We start from the raw sequence: 22,711 nt of genomic DNA, 5'->3' as shown, positions 1-22,711 counted from the left end.
GTTCTACTTTCTTTTTCTGTGAACCTGACGGTCTCAGTACCTCATGTAAGTGTGACCATATATTTGTCTCTTGTTTCTGACATTCTCGTAGTGTAATGTTCTCAAGTTTTAATCATGTCGTAGTCTGAGCCATTATTTCCTTCCTTTTTAAGGCTGAATAATATTCCATTGTTTGTATATGCCACATTTTGTTTATATACTCATGCACGGTGGACACTTGGGTTGTGTCTGCCTTTAGGCTGTTGTGAATAATGCTGCTGGAGGCATGGGTGTGCAAGCATGTATCGGGAGTACCTGCTTTCAGTTCTTTTGTGTGTATACCCACAAGTGGAATTGCTGAGTCATATGCTAATTCTGCTGGAATTATCTTGAATGTAGACAAGAATTTACTCCTCTGCTTAAAATTTCTCAGCGGTTTTCTGTTGACTTCAGGACAAAGTGCAAAGTCAGTTTCACACAGTTCAAACATCCTGCATGATCTGGCTCTTGCCAACCTTTAACAATCACCCACCCCCACATTCTAAATTCTAGTGAATTTCTTTGAATTAAGCCATTCTGTTTCCTCTTCTGAGAGCTGCCCCCACCCAGCTGATTTGTACTGACCCTTAGTTTTCTCTGAAAGGCCCTTCCCTGTGCCGCGGAGTTCAGATGGGGTTTCTAACCCACTCCCCTGCGCTCCCTGCAGACCCTGCTCTCCCCACATGTGGCTCATCCCACAGTGCTGGCTTAGACTGGGCTGTGCGGCCTGTCAGATGGTAAATGGTGTGTTTGACACAGAGCTGATAGCTCTCAGGTAGAATGAATATTACTTGAGTAAAGGAATAAAGAAAGATATATAATAATAATATATAATAATATATGGTAAACAGTCCAGTCCTTGAGAACATGAGTTCAAAAAATACCTCCAGGAGCCAGATAACTTCAGTGTGTGACACAGAGAGTGAGGTGATCAATAAAGAAGAGAATCGTGGGGCCCAGGGCCCTAGAGATATTCTAGACAATAGTGTCTCTACTAGCCAAACGTGACTGTTTAAACCAGGGGTCAGCAAACTGCGGCTCATGAGCCACATGTGGCTCGAGAGCCGCGGTTTGCCACTCTGTTGACTAATGAGTTTGCTGACCACTGGGATAGGGGCTTAATCACAAGTAACAACAACAGCCTGTAATTATTGGAATTGAGAGTCTAGGTCAGTGGTGGGCAAACTTATTAGTCAACAGAGCTACAAAACAACAACAACAACAACAAACCCACAGAACCGCAGTTTGCTGACCACTGGTTTAAACGAAAGTTAGTTAAAATGAAATAAAATTTAAATTCAGTTCCTCCATCGCACTAGCCACACGTATTCAGTAGGCAGCCACATGGGACACTGGGAATGCAGGCAGAGAACAATTCACATATTGATAGTGTTCTATTCGATAGGGCCATTCTAAGAATGTATGTCCCACCTACAGAATTCAAATAAATTTTTTTTTAATTTTATTAATCCTCACTCGAGGATATTTTTTCCATTGACTTTTAGAGAGAGTGGAAGGGAGAGGGGAAGAGAAAGGGGGCAAGACAGAGAGAGAAGCATCGATGTAAGAGAGCCACATCAATTGGTTACCTCATGCACTCATCCCAACTGGGCCTGGGACCAAACCTGCAGCCCAGGTACGTGCCCTTGACTGGAAATCAAACCTGAGACCCTTTGGGGACTGGGAGAAGCTCTCACCACTGAGAATCACCACCCTGGCCAAGCAAAATACTTTATCATCCCAGTTTCTTACCCCCACTCTCAAAAACGAATCTTCTGATAAAGCCAGCCACGTGGAGGTTGCAGTTCAGGGACACATCTTTGCGGAGGCGAGTCTGTCCTGTGGATGAGAGAATGGCGTTCAGGATGTTGCTTATTACCCACTTCCTGAGAATCCTAGAGGAACGTTCTCTGATGTGAGTGTTGGGAACGGTTGTATGTCTTTTACATCACAGGTTAGTTCTGGAATCGATCAGATTTTCCCTTTTGCACTGCCTGCTGTAAGTCTAGAGCCAGCAGGTGAGCCATCCCTGATTCTGTGCATTTTAAAACCCTTAGCTTTGTCTTATTTTTCCTATTCTACCTTCCTTTAAGAAACCCTGTGGCATATGTCTTGTGAATACATTTCCCCCTAGTGAACCTATTTATTTATTTTGGTGCTCTATAGTATTTTGTTGTATATATGCTCTATAGTTTAATCCTCCATCCCTGTACTGCTTTATCCCTTTAGGCATTTGTTTCCGTTTTCCCTATTACACACAAGGTGAATGGATGTCCCTGTGCAGACATTTTTGCCCTTCGTGTGAGAGTGCTGAGTGAGGGACCTCTTTTGTTACCTTTGAGATGTTGCCAGATTGCCCCCCAGAGCTGTTGTTCCAATTTACATTCCCACCAGCTCTGCACGAGGGCCTCACCCTCACGTCCTGCTCTCATTTGGAATGTTAATATTTTTGCCAATATAATGGTTTTGAGATACCTCATCGTTGTGTTGTTTTGCATTTTCCCCAATCACCCTTGATACAGGCTCTGTTTTCACACTTACATGCCTAATTGTGGTTCTTCTATGTGACTTTCCAACACATATCCTTTGCTCATTTTCTATTGGATTGTTTATCATCTTATTGTCTGATGGGAACTATTAAAACACAGCATTATTGGGATATAATGTACATAATCATAAAAGTAACCCTTTTATTAAAGTGCACACTTCAGAGGTTTTTAGTATATTCGCAGAGTTGTGCAACCAACCACCTAATTTTAAAACGTTTCCATTTCTCCCAAAAGAAACTCTGAACCCATTAGCAGCCTTCCCCCAACCCTCCCCATCCCCACCTTCCCGCCCCAGGCAACCACCGATCTACTTTCTGTCTCTATGCTTTTGCTTATTCTGGGCATTTCATGTAAATGGAATGATATAATAAGAGCCATTGTGAAATAAGATGGAGGTATAAATAAATAGTTGGATGAATTATAGGGTTCATTTGCACTTTTGAATTATGTAAGTGGCCCTCCATGCTTAGAAGCTTTTTATTTGCATCTAACTCTTATGTTTTTCTCTAACATACATTATGAATGACAAATATATAGATCTTAAAACCCTGCCTTCCTGATCCCTCCATCTTTCACCTTCAAGGATTCCCAGAGATCAAAATCTTCCCTTTGAAAAGCACTGGCCTGGAGCAAATCATAGTCTAAACACAGCTCTTGTAAGAGAGAGCTAAAATTCAGTTTTGTTTACATTCTGCTGAACTAAAAGGGGTCATTTCAAAAAAGAGTCAAGGACTAGAAGAGGAAATGGCCTGGAATGAGTCTAAAAGATTTAATGTTTAAAAATTGGGGAACTCTAAGGGAAGTAGGATTCAGCTATTATCAACTGCATGATTGAAAAGGAATCGGGCGTTTGGGTGGCCAGCCAAACCACCGTTTTTTAAGGCCAAACATCACAGTCTGTATTTGTGTCATATACAATACAGTGTACAGTGTGGAAATGAGAACATAGACCACGAAATTCCTTGAAGTAATACGTTCTTTGGGAGTTGAAGATGGGGGAGGCAAAAAGAAAAGGTGGTCCATATTGAATGAAAACCTTAAAATCAGAATGTTCAGACCCCGTGAGAGAGAAGATTGGGTTAAATGGAAATGAGCATTAAATCTAATCAGTACATCAAGTATAATGTTCGCATAGTTTGTTTTTCTAATCTTTCCAAAGCAAACAATGGTGGTGGTTAATTGATTTTTCTTTCACATTCTGATAGGCACAGTTGTGTTTTTAATTTTATGGATTTAAAGTTCAATATTGTGTTATTTTCTGTGGGAGTATTCTTTCAATTTCTTAATGAGTTTTAGAACTACAAGTTATTCGAACATGTCTTTCAATGTTAATGTAGTGTCATTCTACCCACCGTCCCCCTCCAAAATGTAAACTCTTAAACTGGCCTAGAGGCTTTGCAACACATCTAGCATTTCACACATGCCCACAAAGGCTTCACCAATGGCATTTGCTGCCAAGACACAACCTGGCATCTCCCGGGGAGTGTATGCATAGCGGGATCTTTGGGTATGAGCTAGATGTAAGCGTCAGCGTGATTATAAAATAAAAGCAAGATGTTTGTTTGACCTGAAACGTCCACTTATTTCTCACTGGCTAGCCTCTTCTATGTATCCTGCTTGTAAGGAGAAAATTGCTAAATCCTCTCTGGTTTTCTGAAGTAAGAAGCAGGCGATCCATGAACCTTGGGCGGTAACACCTCAGTAACCTCAGCTTACGGTGGGAGCACAAAATAAGCCTGAGAATACTCTTAAAAGAACTGCAGTTTATGACTTTCAGGCGCGCACGTAAACTGGAGCTGCAGGCAAGGTATTCCAGGTCCAGGGCCTCCAGGTCTGTGAGATAGACAGTACAGACACCGACACGCAGGGCGTTGGGTACACGTAGACTGTTTGGGCAAACAGACGTGAAAATACAAACAACCTCTTATTTTCTTTATTAATTTGCATATCAAGGTATTTTAAAAACATAAGCCACAGTACAGTTTCTTTGGTAGGCCTACACACTTCAAAGTGTTTGAATTTATCAAAGTTCAGTTAATAATACCAAAGGTTTGCACCCCAGGCAAGCTCTGCCCTTAATTGGCTGCCAAGAGCACAGCGGAAGCAATTAATATCAAGAGGAGCAGTTTAAAGGACAAGTTAATTATTCATTTTCCTAAATCCCTCCATTTTTGTTTCTGCATTATTACATGACCTAAAAGCAACCGTACTTTTCTATAGGCGAGGTTTTTCCAACTTTGATGGATCCAATTCCAGGGCTCTGTCCCCCCCAATTCTGATTTCGTTGGTCTGGAGTAGCTTTAGGAATTTGTATGTGAGTTAAGTAGCCCCATGTGATTCTGCCCACGTTGATACCACTGACCCTGTTTGAGAAACTGGACGTGAATACATCAAGTTTTCCCACCTGTGACATTCTGGTAGATTAAGCTGAAGGTAGATACAATGCAATTTCCTATGAAGGGATTTTTCGCATCCCTTGCAAAATTTATTTTCATGATGTTATTCAATATTTCTTTTATGTAAGAGAAATAATGTGACACATTTACTTGAGAATTTAGTGACAGGGAAGTTTTCCTTTCCACCCCCCAAAAAACAAATTTCCCCCAATTAACAACCAAAAGAATAAAACTTCTCTTTTTTCCTTGGAATATATACAGGAAGCTCAGAGAACAAATACGCATCTCATTTCATGTTCCACCGCAGTTTTTTCTTGCTTTGTCCTCACTATGGCTTCTGAGTTTTCTTTCTGATTTAGGTTTTAGCTGTTCTGTACAACTAGCTTTTTATTATTATAACACTTCTTGTGGAGTGGGGAGAAATGGTAAAAAGGTAAGTAGGAAATGGAATGTGGTTTCCTAACGTTACCAATGACTCCCTTGTGTTGCCTGCACTCACCTGCGAGCCGGGGCCCAGGGTGGCGCTGGGCTGCCTCTCTGGGCTGCAAGGCCCCTCAGTTGGTGCCTCTCATTCCCTGGGGTGTGTGATCCTCACTGACGTGAACTTTCTCTCCAGTCTCCTGATAGCCCTTCGTCACTGACTTTCTCAACAGTGTTGCTTGAATCTGTTGTTTTCAACAGTGTTTAATATTTTATGTTCATTCATTGGGAGAATTGCATTTATTTTCCAAAAATCTTCATTGCCAAAGCTGGAAACAACTTAAATGTTCTTCCATGGGCAACTTGATGAATGCATGGTGGTCTCTGCACAGCAGACCTCTGCTCAGCCTTGTGCCATGTGAAAGAAGCCAGTCTCAAAAGATCAAGACTATAGGATTTCATGTACTATTTGAGATGCTGGAAAAGGCAAAACTATAGGAACAGAGAAATGGTTGCCAGAGGTTGGGTTGGGAGCGGGCTCTGACCAAAGGAGGGACATGAGGGAATTCTTTAGGGCACTGGACCGTCTGCATACTAATATTGGTTGTGGTAGTGGTTACAAGAATCTATGCAGGTATTAAAACTTATAGATTGTACACCAATGTGAATTCTATTGCATGTAAAGTTTTTTTAAAAAGACAATTTACAGACTAGGAGAAAAATATTTGCAAAACATATATTTGTTAAAATACTTGTATCCAGAAGTATAAAGAATTCTCAAAGCTCAATAGAAAACAATTAAAAATGACAAAAGAGCCCAGCCAGGTGTAGCTCAGCAGTTGAGCATCGACCCAGGAACCAAGAGGCCACCGGTGCGATTCCCAGTCAGGGTACATGCCCAGGTTGTGGGCTCGATCCCCAGTGGGGGGCATGCAGGAGGCAGCCAATCAATGATTTGCTCTCATCATTGTTTATATCTCTCTCTCCCTCTCCCTTCCTCTCTGAAATCAATTAAAAAGAAAAGTAAAAATGACAAAAGATTTAAATAGACATTTCACCAAGGAACACATACAGATAGCAAGCACATGAAAAGATGCTCAACATGGACACAAGGAAAATGCAAACTAGAACCACAAAGAAATATACCTATTAGAATTGGTAAAATAATAAAAAATATAAAATAAATAAAAAGATGACAATACCAAGTGCTGGTGAGAATCTGGAACAACTGGCCCTGCATTGCTGGTGGGAATTAAAATGGTTAGACACTTTGGGAAATAGTTGGGCTTTTCCTTAAAAAGTTAAGCATACCAGGTATGCTTTTATGTATTTATCCAATAAAAAGGAAAGTATATGTTCACACAAAATATATGTACAGGAATGATTATAGCAGCTTTATTTACAACTAGAGGCCCAGTGCACGAAATCTAATCTGGGACCCTCAAGGGATGTCCGACTGCCCGTTTAGGGCATCCCTCTCACAATCCAGGACTGCTGGCTCCTGACTGTTTGCCTGCCTGCCTGCCTGCCTACCTGCCTGCCTGTCTGATTGCCCACAACTGCTTCTGCCTGTCAGCCTGATTGCCCCCTAATCACTCCCCGGCTGGCCTTGTCCTTCCCAAGTGCCCTGCTCTTCAGGCCTGGTCCACCCCAACTGCCCTCCTCTGCAGGCCTGGTCCCCCAACTGCCCTCCCTTTCTGGCCATCTTGTGATGGCTATCTTGTGTCCACCTGGGGGTGGCCATCTTTGACCATATGGGGATGGCATCTTATGTGTTGGAGTGATGGTCAATATGCATATTACTCTTTTATTAGATAGGATTGCTCCTAATTGGAAACAATCTAAATGTTTTTCAGTTGCTAACTTGGTAAATAAACTCTGGTCCATCCATATACAGTAATGGAAAAAGCAGCAAACTATTGATATATGCAACAAAATGAGTGAATTTCAAATATATTATGCTAAGTGAAAAAAGCTAGCCTCAAAAGGTCATGTAAGTAAAGGGAAAAAAAAAGATAGGAACAGAAAACAGATTGGTGATTGCCCAGGTCAGAGGGTGGGGTTGACTACACAGAGACATAGGGAATGTTTAGACTGCTAGGCCCTAACTCTTCTACATCTTGATAATGACCATGGTTACATAATTTATCAAAGCTCAGAGATTTGTGCACTATAAAGGGTAAATCTACTGTGTATGAATTATACTTCATCAAACCTGACCCCCCAAACCCTGACCATTGTGGTCCTCTGAACTAGAAGAACTTGGCACTCTGTAAGTTTCACTCTTTCTTTTCTTTCAATTTTCTTTTCAAATACATTCAACAACTATTGAGTGTTTATATGTATCATTCACCACGCTAAGCATTTTTTGGACTATAACACATGTTTAAAACAAGGTTTTTGACCTCAAGTTATTCACAATTATGAGGACAGACATTGCAATTTTGACTTTTCTGGTAAGTGACAAATAAATGGCCATTACAAGTCTTTAAGAAGAGAGATAACTAATGAAGGCAACTCCTGAGGAAGGTCAGTCAGAGGCTTGTGTTATGTAGACTAGAGCTGGGAGGTACGTAAGCAGGAGACTAGTTAAGAAAAAATTGAACTAACTTGGAAGTGAGGTGGGCAATAAGGTGGCAGCTTTGGATACCTGAGAGGCAGGTTAAGCACATGCTCAGGAACAAAGCATGGTCCTCAAAAAATATGAGAAATCCTCACCTTTCATAGTTTTAGAAACCTTTACAACTTCGTCTTAAGGACAAGTCTTAATCTGTCTCTGTGTCATGACAGCAGAAATGGAAAGAAAAGAATAAATCCAAAGACACGTAAAAAAAAAAATGCCATGTTTATTGTGGACCTCATGTAATTGGACATGAGAATGGGTCATCCAATTTGGAGCTGTTCTCTCTAATCCAGATGCCCGGGGCCACTTTGCTGTTCTGGAACGAGCCAGACACATTTCTGCAGCAGAATCTTTGAGCTGGCTGTTCCCTTTGCCTAAATGCCCCTCTCCCCCCAACCCAAATATCCCACATCTTCCCCAATTCTTTCCTTAAGTTCCAGCCTTAATGAGGCCTACCTGACCACCCTATCTGAACTGTAACTGGCCTTCTCAAGTCTCTGTCTTCTGCACTACTTCTTCTTCACATCACTTATTACCTCTTGCCATCTAGGATATTTTATTTACTTAGAAAGTCTACCTTTTTTTGGGGGGGGGGAATTCCAATATTTATTTTATTTTTAAAAATTCTTTATTGTTTAAAGTATTACATGTAGTATTATATATGTTTCTTCCCCCCCGCCCCCATTGACCTCTCCCACCCCTACTGTTTACTGTCTGCCTGCCCATGCCAGAATGCAAGCTCACAATGGCAGGGATCATTTGCAATTCTGTTCGTGGATGTATCACATGCACCTAGAATAAATAGTCCTGGCACACCGGAGGTGCTCACTAAATATCTGTGAAAAAAATCAATCACAATAATATTTACTGAGCATATTCTTATTTTAAAATTTTTGATTAATCCTTACCTGAGGATATTTTCCCATTGATTTTTTTTTGAGAGAGTGGAGGGAGGGGAGAGACAGAGAGAGAAACATTGATATGAGAGAGACACATGGTACCTGGGACCTTTTGATCAGTGGGTCGGTGCTCTATCCACTGAACCAAACTGGCTAAGACTACTGAGCATGTTATTGGACTAAGCATTGTTTATCTCTACATTGTTTATTGTTATCCCCGTCTTGTAGATAAGGAAACAGAGGCTCCAGCAGATTAAAAGCTTATATATGGCAACTAAGGAGAAGTGGAGGCAGGTTTAAGCCCAGAAATGCCTGACGCTGGTGGAGGAGCACACACCCCACTCTTGGCTGGTAGACACCTGGAAGCCCAGGAGATTCTCGGTTGAGGGATCAGGTGTGAAGGCCCCAGTTATCCGAGAGAAACCTTGTCCCAGTGACATGGGCAGAAAATAAAGCTGTAGGACAGATTGTCATGCCAGCCACTTGAAGGAGAGAGGTACCTGAGGGAAATCCTGTACCAGTGATATGACAACGAGGCCGAGGCAGCCGCTATGCACACTTTTGAAAGATAATAAAACTGTCATTTGAACTCAAGTTTTTCACTCCCATCATTTTTAAGGGACACAATTTACATTCACGTCTTCCTTTCTAAAAGGGAAATGCGGGCTGACACCCTTTCGTTCTCCAATTTTTGATAAAGTCCATTCAATGCTGATGCTACTGGAACTGTTTTGTGTGAGCAATTCATTTGGTTTCTGTTTCACCCGACAGGCAGGGAAATTTGTCCTTCTTTATATACTATCTCTAAGAATTCATCTTAGAAATAGAATTGGCCACACACACAAAAGTATTGGAGAAAAATCTGAATTTGCTCGGCTGATTTTACTAATTCTAGCAGCAGCCCCTAATGATAAAAATCCTCCCCACCGCTTCAGACAGGGATTTACTCTTCCGGTGCATCTTTAAGGCTAGATGACCTTTCACTCCCGTTGGATGGGCGCCCTCTCGTGGTGAGTCGTGAGCGTGCACGGCTCCACCTTGCTCGTTGTCCTTTGTGCGGCGGCAGCGCGCTGCCTAAGCATTCTCGGACATCCATCCCTGGTGAAGGGAAACATATCCCATGCTTTACTTCCTGAGTAGCCTCTGGGTGTTCTTTACACAAAAGGGAAAATATGCTGTTTTATTTCTAGACTTTATTTTTCACTGCACATTTATATGCCAGCTGCTGTTACTGTGACCCATTTCAGTTATAATTATTTTCCTTGTTTTATGGAGGGTAGTTGGTGAAAAGCAGAACATTTTAAATAGGTTATAAAAGGCTTTACATTTTAAATTCATTCCTTACCCAAACAACTCTGCATTTTTGTGTTAAAACCATACTCTGAGTTTAAGGCTAAGAAATAAGAGAATGTCTTGGGATCGTGAACTCATCTCATTTCACAGCTGACTACAGTCAAGGAGAAACGGCAAGGCCTGGGGAGATGGAGGAGGAGGAGGACTGTCAGCCCTTAGAGTGCCTCCCGGGCATGGACACTTAATAAATAGGCCTCCTGGAAAAATGATAATAGTACGTATAGATCCCTAGTCCTGCTTTTAATTCCATACATTGACTGCCATTTTAATTTCACTAAATCAATAGACAATGTCAAGCTTATTTCAAGGTAGTACCTTGAAAAGATCTTGGATCTTTGGAGTCAAACAGAATTTAATTTGAATCCAAAGTCTTTATATGTAGCAGCGTGACTTTAAGTGAATTACTTAATCTTCCTTGTTGCAATAAAGGGAAACCATTTCCCACTTTGAAGGCAACACCTGAGGAAGGTCAGTCAGAAGGCAGGAGAAACACAGGGTGTAAAGTTTCACCCCCGCCCTTCGCATGAAAGGCATTTCTCTATGAGAACACCCACTCACACTGATTTATTGTAGTCTAGTTGGGACGACAAGACACACACTGAAATACTGAACAAACAAGATTATAGCTTGAACATTATTTGGTGTGTACACCAAATTTTCCTTATTATACTATCATTTTTTTCTTTATGTTTGGAGGCTGTCTCAATAAAAGTATATACATTTAGAATTGTTGTATCTTCCTCATTTGGTAACACTTAATAATGTTGTATGCCTTCAAATTATTTTGTTTGATATTACTACTGGAATACTGGTTCTTTTGGCTAATGTTTATCTAGATCAGCCCATAATTCTATATCTGCTATTCTGAAAACCAAATAGTAATGAAAACAAAGTTTTGTGTGTTTTTAAAAAACTCATTCAGCAGCAAAACCTGATCTATGCTGATATGGAACTATTTATAGTCTTGGTTTATTCTATTTAGTGTAAATATTTATATGTTCCCTTAGAAATATTACTGTGCTTGGTTATGGGGTGTTGCTTCAAATTCCACTTGGGGTATTAACTAATATATAACATATACCCTTTATTAATATCTGAAATTAAAATTAATCTGAAAAAAATTAATCTGAGTTTGGAAACACATTTGATTTCAGGGTTTGGGTTAAGGATATGTGTATATGTGTAATTTCCACCCCTGTGTTCTTATGTTTCAGATGTATATTTTTTAGTAGCATTTAACTGGATTTATTTTTAATCTTATATAATAATCTGTCTTTCAGGCAGGGATAGAGTGGGAGAGAAAGAGGGTAAATGGGGACATCTGTATACTGTCAACAACAAAAAGGTAAAGTTAAAAAATTGTAAATAATGCTGTGATATTATCTTTTTAAATTAGTGTTTTCTTTTTTAAATCCTCACTTGAGTATATTTTTTCATTGATTTTTAGGGATAGTGAAAGGGAGGGTAGAGACAGAGACATCGATGTGAGACACATTGATCGGTTGCCTCTTGCTTGAACCCAACCAAGGCTGGGGATCAACCTTGCATCCCAGGTAGGTGGCCTTGGCTGGGAATCAAACCTGGGACCCTCCAGTGCACAGGCCAACACTCTAACCACTGAATCACTCAGGCAAGGGCAGTTTTTTCATATTCTTAGGATAAATATCCAGAAATAGAATAGCTGGATAATATAATAGTTTTATTCCTATTTTTTTTAGGAATCTTCATACTGTTGTGTGTGTATGCATAGTACCTGTACCAATTTATCATCTTACCAACAGCATATGAGGGTTAACCTTTTCTCCACATCTTCTCCAATACTTGTTATTTTGTATTTTTTTTTTATAATAGTCATTCTAATAGTTGTGAGGTGATATCTAATTGTGGTTTTGACTGTATTTCCCTAACAATATTGAACATGTTTTCTGTGCCTGTTGGCTATCAGTTTATCTTTAGAAAAATGTCTGTTCAGATTTTCTGCCCATTTTTTTTAAGGGAGTGTTTTATTTCTTTTGTTGTTGAGTTGTGTGAGTTTTTAAATACATTTTAGATATTAACATCTTTGCAGATATATGATTTGCAGATGGAGTCCCATTTGTTTATTTTTGTTTTTGTTTAGCTTTTGTTTGGAGTGAGAGCCACAAAAACTTTGCTAATTGTAATTTTATTTACTTTCACTTGTTTTGTCTTTTAATCTGGATATTTGCTTTATATATGATTGATTTGCTACATTTACTATATATTTACCTTTTAAAGTGATATTTTAACTTTTCAAGTGTGTTTTTTTATTTTTTTATTAATTAGTGCCTTTTTTTAGCTTAGAAAAGTTCCTTTAACATTTCTTGTAAGGCTGGTTTAGTGGTGATGAACTCTTTAAGCTTTTGCTTATCTAGAATACTCTTGATCTCTCTTTCAAATGTTAATGTTAACCTTGTAGTTAGAGAATTCTTGGTTGGAATTTTTTTTTTTTCTTTCAGCCCTTTGAATATGTTATGGCACTCCCTTCTGGCCTATAAAGATTTGCTGAAAAAAATCTGCTGATAGCCTTATCCTATATAACCTTATATAATAAAACTCCAGTATGCAAAGCGACTGAATGGCAGAAAGACCGGCAGAATGACCAGTTGCTATGATGTGCACTGACCTCAGAAGCTGCCTCCTGGTGGCTAGTGCATTCCCACAGGGGGAGCGCTGCTCAGCCAGAAGCCAGGCTCATGGCATGTGAGCGCAGCAGCAGCAGTGGTGTTAGCCTCTCCTGCCTCTGCTTCAGGAGGGCGGTAAGGAGCGAAGAGTCCTGGACTGCAAGAGGGTGCAGGCTGGGCTGAAGAACCCCTTCTTCCCTCTCCCTTCCAGTGCTCGAATTTTGTGCACCAGGCCTCTATGCTCTTAAGATTATTTCTTTACCCTTAACTTTAACATTTTAAAAAATATATACTTTTTATTGACTTCAGAGAGAAAGGGAGAGGGAGAGAGAGAGAAACATCAATGATAAGAGAGAATCATTGATCAGCTGCTTCTTGCATGCCCCCTACTGGGGATCAAGCCCACAACCCAGGTATGTGCCCTTGACTGGAATTGAACCCAGGATCCTTCAGTCCACAGGCCGATGCTCTTTTCCACTGAGCCAAACCAGCGAAGGCAACTTTTACATTTTAATTACAATATGTTTTGATATGGTTCTTTGTTGTTTCATCTTGTTTGGAATTCTGGGCTTCCTTTATGTGGGTGTCTGTTTCCTTTCCAAAATTAAGGAAAGTTTTTGCCATTTTTTCTTTAAGTAACTTTTCTGGCCCTTTCTCTCTTTTCCTTTTGGGACCACTTGATGTTGTCACAGAGGTCTCTTGAGATAGCTTCTCTTTTTAAAATTCTTCTTTTTTAATTTTGCGGTTCTGTCTGGGTGTTTCATTGCTTTCTCTTCTTACTTACTGATTTTTACTTCTACTTCATCCAGTTTGCTGTTGAACCCCTCTATTGTATTTTCCAGTTCAGCTATAATTTGTTTGGTCCTTTTTTATATTTTCCATCTCTTAAAGTTCTCATGTTCATCTGCAGTTCAGTGAGCAATTTTATGACTATTACTTTGAACTCTTTGTCAGGTAGGTTGTTTATCTGTTAAATTAAGGTATTTTTTTCTGGATTAATTTTGTTCTTTGGTTTGACCCATATTTGTTTCCTCATTTTGCCTGACTCCCTGTGTTTGTCTATATGTATTAGGCAAAATAGTCCTGAAGGAGTGACCTTGTGTAGGAGATGATCTGTGGGACCCAGCGGCACAATCTGCTCTTGCTACCAGAGCCAGCTGCTCAAGGTGCATCCCTTCTGTGGGCTGTGCTTACCTGTGGCCTGTGGCAGGGCCAGCTGCATTGTGAGATGGGCAGGTTGCAGGTGCTCATCTGCCTGGCTGTGGTGCAGCTGATATATGGGGAGGGTGGGGTGTGGTGTGCTTGCCTGGCTGGTTATAATGTGGCTGCTGTTTGGGGTGCTTGACTGGCATGGGGTAGGAAGATTGCTCTACTAGTGTTGACAGGCTAGAGGAAGGGTTACCAGCAAGTTAGAATGAGATTGCATAAAGGGTGCCAGCGAGAGCCCCTGTCCCCAGGGAAAGTCTTAGCAGGCTCTTGCCTCTCTGGCAGCCAGATTAAGTTGTAAGTGGGTCTCCCTCACTTATGGTCTAGGCTTTTTCAAACTGTTGCTTTTTGCTCGATCTCAGGGTGAGTGGGTCTGCACATGAACCCTTTAAGAGCAGATTCTCCATTCCTTACAGCTCTATGTTTCTTGTGGACTTAATCCCCATTGCTTTTCCAAACGCAGACATTTCGGGGGCTTGTTTTTCGGTGCCAGATCCAAGAGTTGGGGAGTGCTTACTGTGGGGCATAATCTCTTCACTCTTCCAGGGAGAATTCCATATTTTTCAGTATTCCTCTGGTTGTAGGTCTGTCACCACATCTGGAGTGGGGATTCCGGTGTGAACGTGTCTCTGCCTCTCCTACCCATCTCGATGCATCTCTTTTATCGTTTGCTGGGGAGGTGCTGTTTCTCTAGCTCTTGGGTCCTTTTCAGGAGAAAATTGAATTTGTTGTATCTGTGGGAGGAGGTGAGTTCAGGGTCTTCCTCTTCCTGTCCTGAAATAAAATCTTCAGTTTTAAATCTTGATATCCACTGTTTCTATGAGGCACTAGTTGGCTCTGAGCCAGCCCCTGGCTTATTGCAATTATTTGTGGCCTGATGCATGAATTAATGCACATTGAAAGAAAATTAATTAGAAGAAATATTTTAATACCACAGCAAGCTAATCCATGGCCGATTCTGTGAGGAGTTGGGCTCCCTTCTTTTTGGGTCTGGGGTGCGGGTGAACCAGATTCAGGGCCAACGGTCCCAGGAGCAAGCTAACCCAGGGCCAGCAACCTAACCTACCAGTTGGAGCATCTGCCCCCTGGTGGTCAGTGTGCATCATAGATATTGGTCGAATGGTCGCTTAGGCTTTTACATATATACTAGAGGCCCGGTGCACAAAATTTGTGCATGGGGCAGGTGTCCCTCAGCCCAGCCTGCACCTTCTCTAATCTGGTACCCCTCGGGGGATATCCTTCTTGCAATATGGGACCGTTGGCTCCTAACCACTCACCTGCCTGCCTGCCCCTAACCACTCTTCCTGCTGGCCTGCTCTCCCCCAACTGCCCCCTTTGCCAGCCTGCTCGCCCCCAACTGACTCCCCCCCACCCCCCCACCAGCCTGATAACCCCCAACTGCCCTCCCCTCCTGGCCTGATTGCCCCTAACTGCCTCTGCCTTGGCCATGCCACCATGGCTTTGTCCGGGGTGGTTTATAGGTGTCCCAGTCTAATTAGCATATTACCTTTTGAGAATAGAGGCCTGGTCACACCCCATTGGGGTGAGGGTCCCTGCTGGGGGCTGGCTGGGCTTGGGCAAGGGGCTAATGGCCATTTGCTACGCCCTCATTGATGTGAGGGTCCCCTGTGGGGGGCATGGCTGGCCTGAACAAAGGGCTGAGGACTGTTTGGGGGTGGTTTTCAGGCCGGCCAAGCCCCCGGCTTTGTCCGGAAGGACATCTAGAAGGTCTCCGGAAGGTCTCTTGGTCTAATTAGCATATTACTCTTTCATTAGTATAGACTGAGGCCCAATGCACAAAATTTGTGCCCGGGTAGGGTTGCTGGCTGCCAGCTGCCGCCACTGCCCCCTGGTGCTCAGTGCACGTCTGACTCCCAGTTGGTTGAACTCCTGCCTGTGGGGACAATTTGCTTATTAGCCTTTTATTATATAGGATAGGTCTTAGCACTTAATTTTATGCTGTTCTTTTTGTAATTAAAGTATATATGTATTGTTGACTTTTCTCTCCCAGTAGAGGTCTGGGACCATGTTATACTACCTTAGTGATTCTTACAGTCCATTAAATACTCATTGTATATCATTTGTTTCTTCTCTACTCTCATAACGTTGTGATCAAGTTCGTGTTGCTGCTAGTGGTTTTTTTGTTGTTGTTTTTTTTTTTTTACAATTTGATGCCTGACGTTTTTATTATGTAAATATTCAAACATATTCTAAAGTAGATGGAATTGTCTAATGAACCCTTCCTTATGTACATGACCCAGTCTCAACATGTGATCTTATTTTATTTATTTCCCCATTTAGCACCTTCCTAAATGTGCTGTCTTCTCCTCCCAGTTGCTTGGTAAATTTGGAAGCATCCTAAATACCTTTCGTCTGCAAATACTTCAGTGTGTCTAGTTTTTCTTAGTAATTTATCTCTGGCCAGGGCTTTTTCAGCATTTTATCCAATCCTAGTTTCATTGATATCTTGTACTAGAGGCCTTATAATCCGGGATCCCCCGGGGGATGTAGTAATGTGCGAAGCAGCAGGCAGCTGGGGAGGAGCCCGAGCCTGGGCTGGGGCTGTGCCTTTCCTGCTCATTCTGGCCCAGTTCCCGCGGTGCCTGCCGCCACTGCCACTCGATAAAACTGTTGTGGCGGCAGGAGAGGCTCGCACTGCTACAGCTGCACTCGCCAGCGGTAAGCCCTATGTCTGGCGCACATCAGTCAACTGAGCGGCCCTCCCTCTGTGGGCATGCACTGACTAACAAGGGCCACTTCTGCGTTGAGCATCTGCCCCCTGGTGGTCAGTGTGCATCATAGTGACTGGTCAAATGGTTGAACAGTTGGCCGGTCAAACTGTTGCTTAGGGTTTTATATATATATATATAATTTTTTGCTTGTTCTGACTTAGAATCTGAACTTTGACTAATTTCAGTAAAATATTTATTTTTAGTGTAGTTATTATGCATAACATACTGCTGTGGATTATGTAAAGATAAATGCACACAGATACCCATCCTTAAGGAATTATTATAGTTTAAGAGATAAAAAAGATTTTTCAAAACACAGATTGTAGTAAGTGCTAAAATGAGGTGAGATCAAAGTGTGTGGTGGAGGGATCAATTTTTTAAAAGGGAAGATTGGTGTAGGCTTCATAGAGAAGATAGTATTTGAGAGAAGGGAGACGCAGAGGTTGGGGGTAAGTGAAGGTCTATTTATAGGCTCTGTGTGGCGGCTCTGTGGATACCGTGCCCAATAACGTTTGGCTTCACAGAGCTCACATAGAGCTACTGGGCAGAGTCATACGGAAGTGCTAGAGCTGAATTGGAATTCAGGTATGTATGACTTATGCCACTCCCTGAGGTAGGCCTTCACCTATCTTAGATATTCCACAAGAGAATAAAGTGGAGGAGGGGAAATGGTGGGTAAGAATTTTCCAGGTGGAAGGACTAATGTTCCTAAAAATAAATATAAGTAGAGAATTTTCCAGGGACCCAAGTACAATCCAGGGTGGCTAGAATGTAGGGATTTTGAAGGAGCAGCCAGTAGACATTTGACGTCTATGTGGCATAGTAAAATCATGGAAAACTTCAAAGGCTGTATTAAGGAGTTTAGACATTGTTCCATTTTACTTCAGGAGCTTTTGAAAAGTTCTTTGAGGTGGGGAGCAAATCAGTCAGACCTGAGCCATAGTGCGTGTCTCTGAGATTGCCCCTTGTTTCCCATACCTTTCTTCTTAAAACTTTCCTAATTAGGCACGCAGGAACCAACTGTGACCTTCTATTTCACTTTCACCTAAATAGTGACCAGCCCCTGTGCTTGACGACGCTATAGGATAAATAGGAAGGAAAAAAACTTTTAAATGGTTCTTAGGTGAGTGACCTATAGGCTCGCTGGGAAGGTGTCTGTGAAGTGACTGTGTGTTTCATGTTTTGTCTGTCATCTTGACTTAATTATAAGATTTTTTAGAAAAGAGTTTTACTTGTAAATCTTGAACATACAAATAAATTGCAAAACTGGAAATAATCGAAAGAACCCTGTGTGTCTTTTATACAGACACCATTGTTAACATTTGCTCAGTTTGCTTGCCATTTGTACTCTTTATTGTTACCTTTTTTTTTTTTGCTCTGTCTCTATCTGTACATTAATTTTTTTCTGAACTGTTCATTATGATCCTTTATCCCTAATGCTATTTCCTTCCTAAGACTAGGGTTATTTTCTTGCATAATCATAGTACAGTTATTCACTTTAGCAAATTTAATATTAATATACTTTAATCTGCCATTCATATTGCCTTTTTAATGTTATCTAAACTGCATACATCCCACAGTCCACTGTATCATAGCTTTTAATGAATATTTGATTGTCAGCAGTGTTTTATTTCTAGCATTAAACTTAATTTTTTGAACAGCTTTCTTATCTGAAATCCTGTGCTTCACTCTCTAAGGTGATTTGGGATGTGATAAATGTGCACATGGAAGAACTTAGTAATAATTGGCAAGAAGAGCAGGAAAAAGCAGAGGATGATGCTGAAAAGTATGTCATTGTGTTTATTGGTGAAAATATTCTCTTTTTAAACTCTTACTTATAATCATTTAAGTTTTAGTATTTCCAAGGGCATTATAGCACACTAGTATTCATCAGAGCACTTATTGTATCTCTTCATTGCTTAGGATTATTACACCAGAGTTGTAAAACATGTTATAAAAACTGTGTTTCTCTGCCCTCTTATATGACGTAAAATTACACACTTATTTAGATACTGTATCATTGGTCTAATGCAGAACATTAACTTTAGGCTGGTCCACACTGAAGACCAGTGAAGAAAGTGAACTGATGAATCGTCCTGTCTATGTTTCAGGAGACGAGAAAGGCGATCAGCCTCAGTAGATCCTCGGCAGTCTGGTGGAAGCTATTTGGATGCGAGTGTTCACGGCATAGAAGGGCTCAGAGTAGGAGTCCACATAAACGGAAAAGCAATAAAGATAAAGATAAAAATTGGGACTCAAGAAGGAGGAAAGAGAGGTAAGTCTAACATTGTTTTGTCCAACAGTGAATTGTTTACCTTTAAAAGGTAGAGTTTCTTAAGTAATGTGTAGGTAAGACAGTTAATTGTGTTAAAAAGGTGTTTGCTTTTTATCCTGCTGCTTCCTTCCTTCAACTGTCCCTCTCTCTCTTTTTTCCTTCCTTTGCTAATTCCTATGGTGTAGGGTATATAGTATCATTGAGAAGATCCAAACTTTAATAGCAGTCAATTTTGCCCTGTGAATATCCCTGATAAAATTTTGATAGCTGAGAGATACGAACTAATGCTAAAGTAATAAACTGAAAGCAATTGAGGTCTATTCCTATACTTCAGCTGCTTACTGGGCATTTGCCTAGATCCCATGTTCAGTGGGGCTATACCTAAATTTATCTTTTTCTCAGTCTGCTCCTTTTTCCCAGCATTTCCTGTCCTGGTTAATGAATGACCATCATTTGTTCATCTGAGCCAGAAATCAAGGAGTCATGTTAGATACTCCTTTCTTATTCCTTACTATCTAGTCTTAATTGCTGTCAGTTCTACCTGAAGAGTCCTCATTTACTCCTCCTCTTCCTCTGTTGTTATTGCTGTCCACCTGGAAAAGGAAGTTGTTCTCCTAATTGCTCTACCTGTCTAGAAGCTTGTCCCTTACGGATTCATCTCTACCCTGCTGCCAGAGTGAACTTAATTTCACCTCTTACAACTCCTCAGTGGCAAAATTCATATTCCTTAGAATGGCTCTCAAGGATCAGGGCCTCTGCCTACCTATCCTTGTATTTTGCCACTACCCATGAAATGGGTAGCTAGTGCTTTAGCCAGCCCGAATTTCTACAGTTTCTCATCCACAGTGTACATTTCTACCTTGCCATGTCATGTTCTGCTGCCTAAGGCCTGCTTGGTAAAGTCCTCATCTTTTAAGACCCAGCTTAGTCATTCCCATGAAGCCGTTTTTCATTCACTCAAATAAAGCCGATCGTTTCCATTTTATTACTTGTCTACCTGGCACATGCGCAATTATTACTCTCCCTCTAGGCTGTGAGCTCTTTGAGGGCAGGCCCCCGTCTTATGTAGGATTTATGTGCACAGTGCTTGTCTGATAAATGCGCTCGCAAATGATACCTTGTCTCTCCAGGGTCGCTGGTGATCAGGACATTGTAAGGCTTATGCTTTAATAATTTAACTTATCTTACTATCATTCAGTTCAAGGATTTAAAGCTAGCCATGATTTAGTTGTTCTCTTATAAAAATTAAATATTTACTTAGTAATCCCTTTTGATTCATGTAATTATGCTATAATAATTTTATACAAATTAACTCTTGATTAGTTATCAGAAATCGTGCTGTTTAACTTCTTCCTGTTTTATTAGTGCTTTTTCCACTTAAGTAAATTTTGATATGTCTGATGAATCCCTATTAACTTAAATTCATTAGACAGTCTCAGAATCTAAAAGTGATAATTTTCTTTTAAAGAAGATAAACTGAGTATTAGCAGAAATGTTTCTCAATAGGCTAATATTTTATATTCTTCCTGAGATAGAATGAGTTGAGACAGGAGCCAGGATAAAGACATCAGACTTTTTCTAATTTCTCCTCTGACTTTAGTATTCTACTTGAAATGAATTCTCTGATTATCACCCATGTACGTATATTCAAAGTTAATTTTAAAGTGGAGCTCCAAAGTGGAGCTTTTAAAAAATTCATTTTGTTTATCCCCATCTCAATTTAGTCCCTTAGTTTTAATGATGCGGTTTCCATATTTACTCTTTAAAAATAACTTTTCAGTTCTAAATGCATATTTTAATTTGTCCTGGTCTATATCTGTTGTATGAATTATTACTTTAAAGCTCTTCTATTAAAGTGTCCAAAATTTATGACAGTTTTTATTTTTATCCCTTTCATTTCAGGGATGGGGAAAGACATCATAGTCATAAAAGAAGAAAGCAAAAAGTATAAATTAAGTATTCATGCATGTGTTAATTATGCTAATGGCAAGATAACCAATATGCTGATATTTTCATTGTAATTGCTTTGACTAGGGGGAAATGTTTATCTGATCTGTTTAGTGCTCAGATCACTATTTTTCAGTAAGTGTTTATGTCTCAAACCATAAGCACTATAACTTTGTTTCCCATATATTTTAATAGATGACGGCTTCCTGTTACTAATTTTGTTCTTTTTTTTTCTTTTTCAATAATTTATGTATCAGAAAATTCTTTAATTCAGTACTTAAATTACATAAATAATACACGAATGCATTCTCATTGTAAAAAATTAACCCTTACAGAACACCATCTCTCATTCCTATGGCCACCCCAGTGGTGGTAACAGCTATTTACCACTACACTGGTGAGTTGTAATAGAGAAAAGCAACCTAAATATCTGTCAAGAGGGGAAAGGCCTGGCTAAATAAAATGCACTATAGTCATATAACAGATTATTTATATAAGATTTTAAAAATAAACTTTATATGAATATGGATACATTTCAGAAACATAATGTTAAGTGACAACAGCAAGTTACAGAAAGAAATATACAGTACTAGACATTTTCAACCCTGGCAATCAATGGGGTGACAGATGTCGCAGCCAGATCGCCCTCACATCCAGTACTAGACATTTTCAATGGCTATATATTTTTAAAGGTTCAGAAGAACCCATATCAAACTCACAGCAGTGATTCTTTGGGGTGACAGGTAAGAGGTGTCAGTGAATATTGGGAGGGTGGTCAAAGGAAACTTTAACTTTACCTGTAATACATTAGTTTCTTAAAAATAAGGTAGGTATTCAGCCTGGCCAATGTGACTCATGGTTGAGCTTTATCCCATGGACCAGGAGGTCATGGTTTAATTGCTGGTCAGGGCACCTGCGCCAATAGGGGGTGTGCAAGAGGCAGCCGATCAATGTTTTTATCTCTTCTCCCTTTCTCTGAAATCAATAAAAACACATTTTTTAAAAATGAAAAAATAAATTATTCATATTTTACTTAATTAAAAATTGTCATTTTCTTCTTTCTAAATGAACTCTTAAAATATACTGTCATTTTGTTTAGTTTGTAAATGAAATTTATTGAGGTACTGTTTACATAAAATAAAATGCATCCATTTTAAGTGTAATTTTCATTGAGTTATTAAAAGGCACACTTGGGTTTTAGTAGAAAGGTAAGTGGAAAAGGAGTGGGATGGTGGGGTTGTGGAAAATCGGGTAGCTGATCTAAGATGTAACCAGAATTCTTTTGAAGCATCTATCTTATATAAAAACTGCTGTTTGATATTTTAACCCTGCTATTTTGGCTCCTGTGAATGCTTCCTTAAATAAGAAGGAAATAAGACTACTCCAGAGAGGCCATAACCCTCCCCCAGACGAAGTTATCAGTGCTGGCACCAGGGCAAGCCTTTGGTTGAGGTCTCAAAGCCCCAGCACAGAGGGCTGTTTAAGAACTTGCAGAGGGGACCGGAAACATCCCATATTTGGGAGACAAAGAAGGTAAAAACAAATACTGAGTAGGGAAAGTTCCTCCATGTTGGGGCCGGAATTTGAAATACAGTTTCTCTCGGCCTGTGCATAATAATAAAGTATACTCCATCTCTCCAAGCGTTGCTTG

General features: G+C 40.3%; 1 protein-coding gene and 1 pseudogene across 2 annotated transcripts in view; one reads left to right on the top strand and one right to left on the bottom strand.

Moving 5' to 3' along the window:
- Positions 1 to 22,711, bottom strand: part of LOC311616860 (large ribosomal subunit protein uL22-like) — a 336,798-nt pseudogene that overhangs the window by 187,017 nt on the left and 127,070 nt on the right. The window lies entirely within an intron of this gene.
- On the top strand, positions 29 to 21,657 carry LOC311616861 (uncharacterized protein). The gene is made up of 5 exons (XM_084872789.1): positions 29 to 45; positions 11,539 to 11,603; positions 18,536 to 18,624; positions 18,950 to 19,113; positions 21,016 to 21,657. Exons 3-5 carry the CDS (start codon positions 18,563 to 18,565, stop codon positions 21,132 to 21,134), a joined length of 345 nt encoding a protein of 114 aa, XP_084728915.1. The 5' UTR covers positions 29 to 45; positions 11,539 to 11,603; positions 18,536 to 18,562; the 3' UTR covers positions 21,135 to 21,657.

The sequence above is a fragment of the Pipistrellus hanaki genome (genome assembly GCF_964339955.1).
Source record: "Pipistrellus hanaki genome assembly, chromosome: 2".
NCBI lineage: Eukaryota > Metazoa > Chordata > Mammalia > Chiroptera > Vespertilionidae > Pipistrellus > Pipistrellus hanaki.
This window is presented reverse-complemented; position numbering and strand designations above follow the sequence as displayed.

Coding starts and splice junctions, on each gene's coding strand:
- LOC311616861 (XM_084872789.1), top strand. CDS start 18,563: ATGGAAGAACTTAGTAATAATTGGCAAGAAGAGCAGGAAAAAGCAGAG. Junction 18,625..18,949: donor GCAGAGGATGATGCTGAAAA/GTATGTCATTGT, acceptor TCTATGTTTCAG/GAGACGAGAAAGGCGATCAG. Junction 19,114..21,015: donor TCAAGAAGGAGGAAAGAGAG/GTAAGTCTAACA, acceptor CTTTCATTTCAG/GGATGGGGAAAGACATCATA.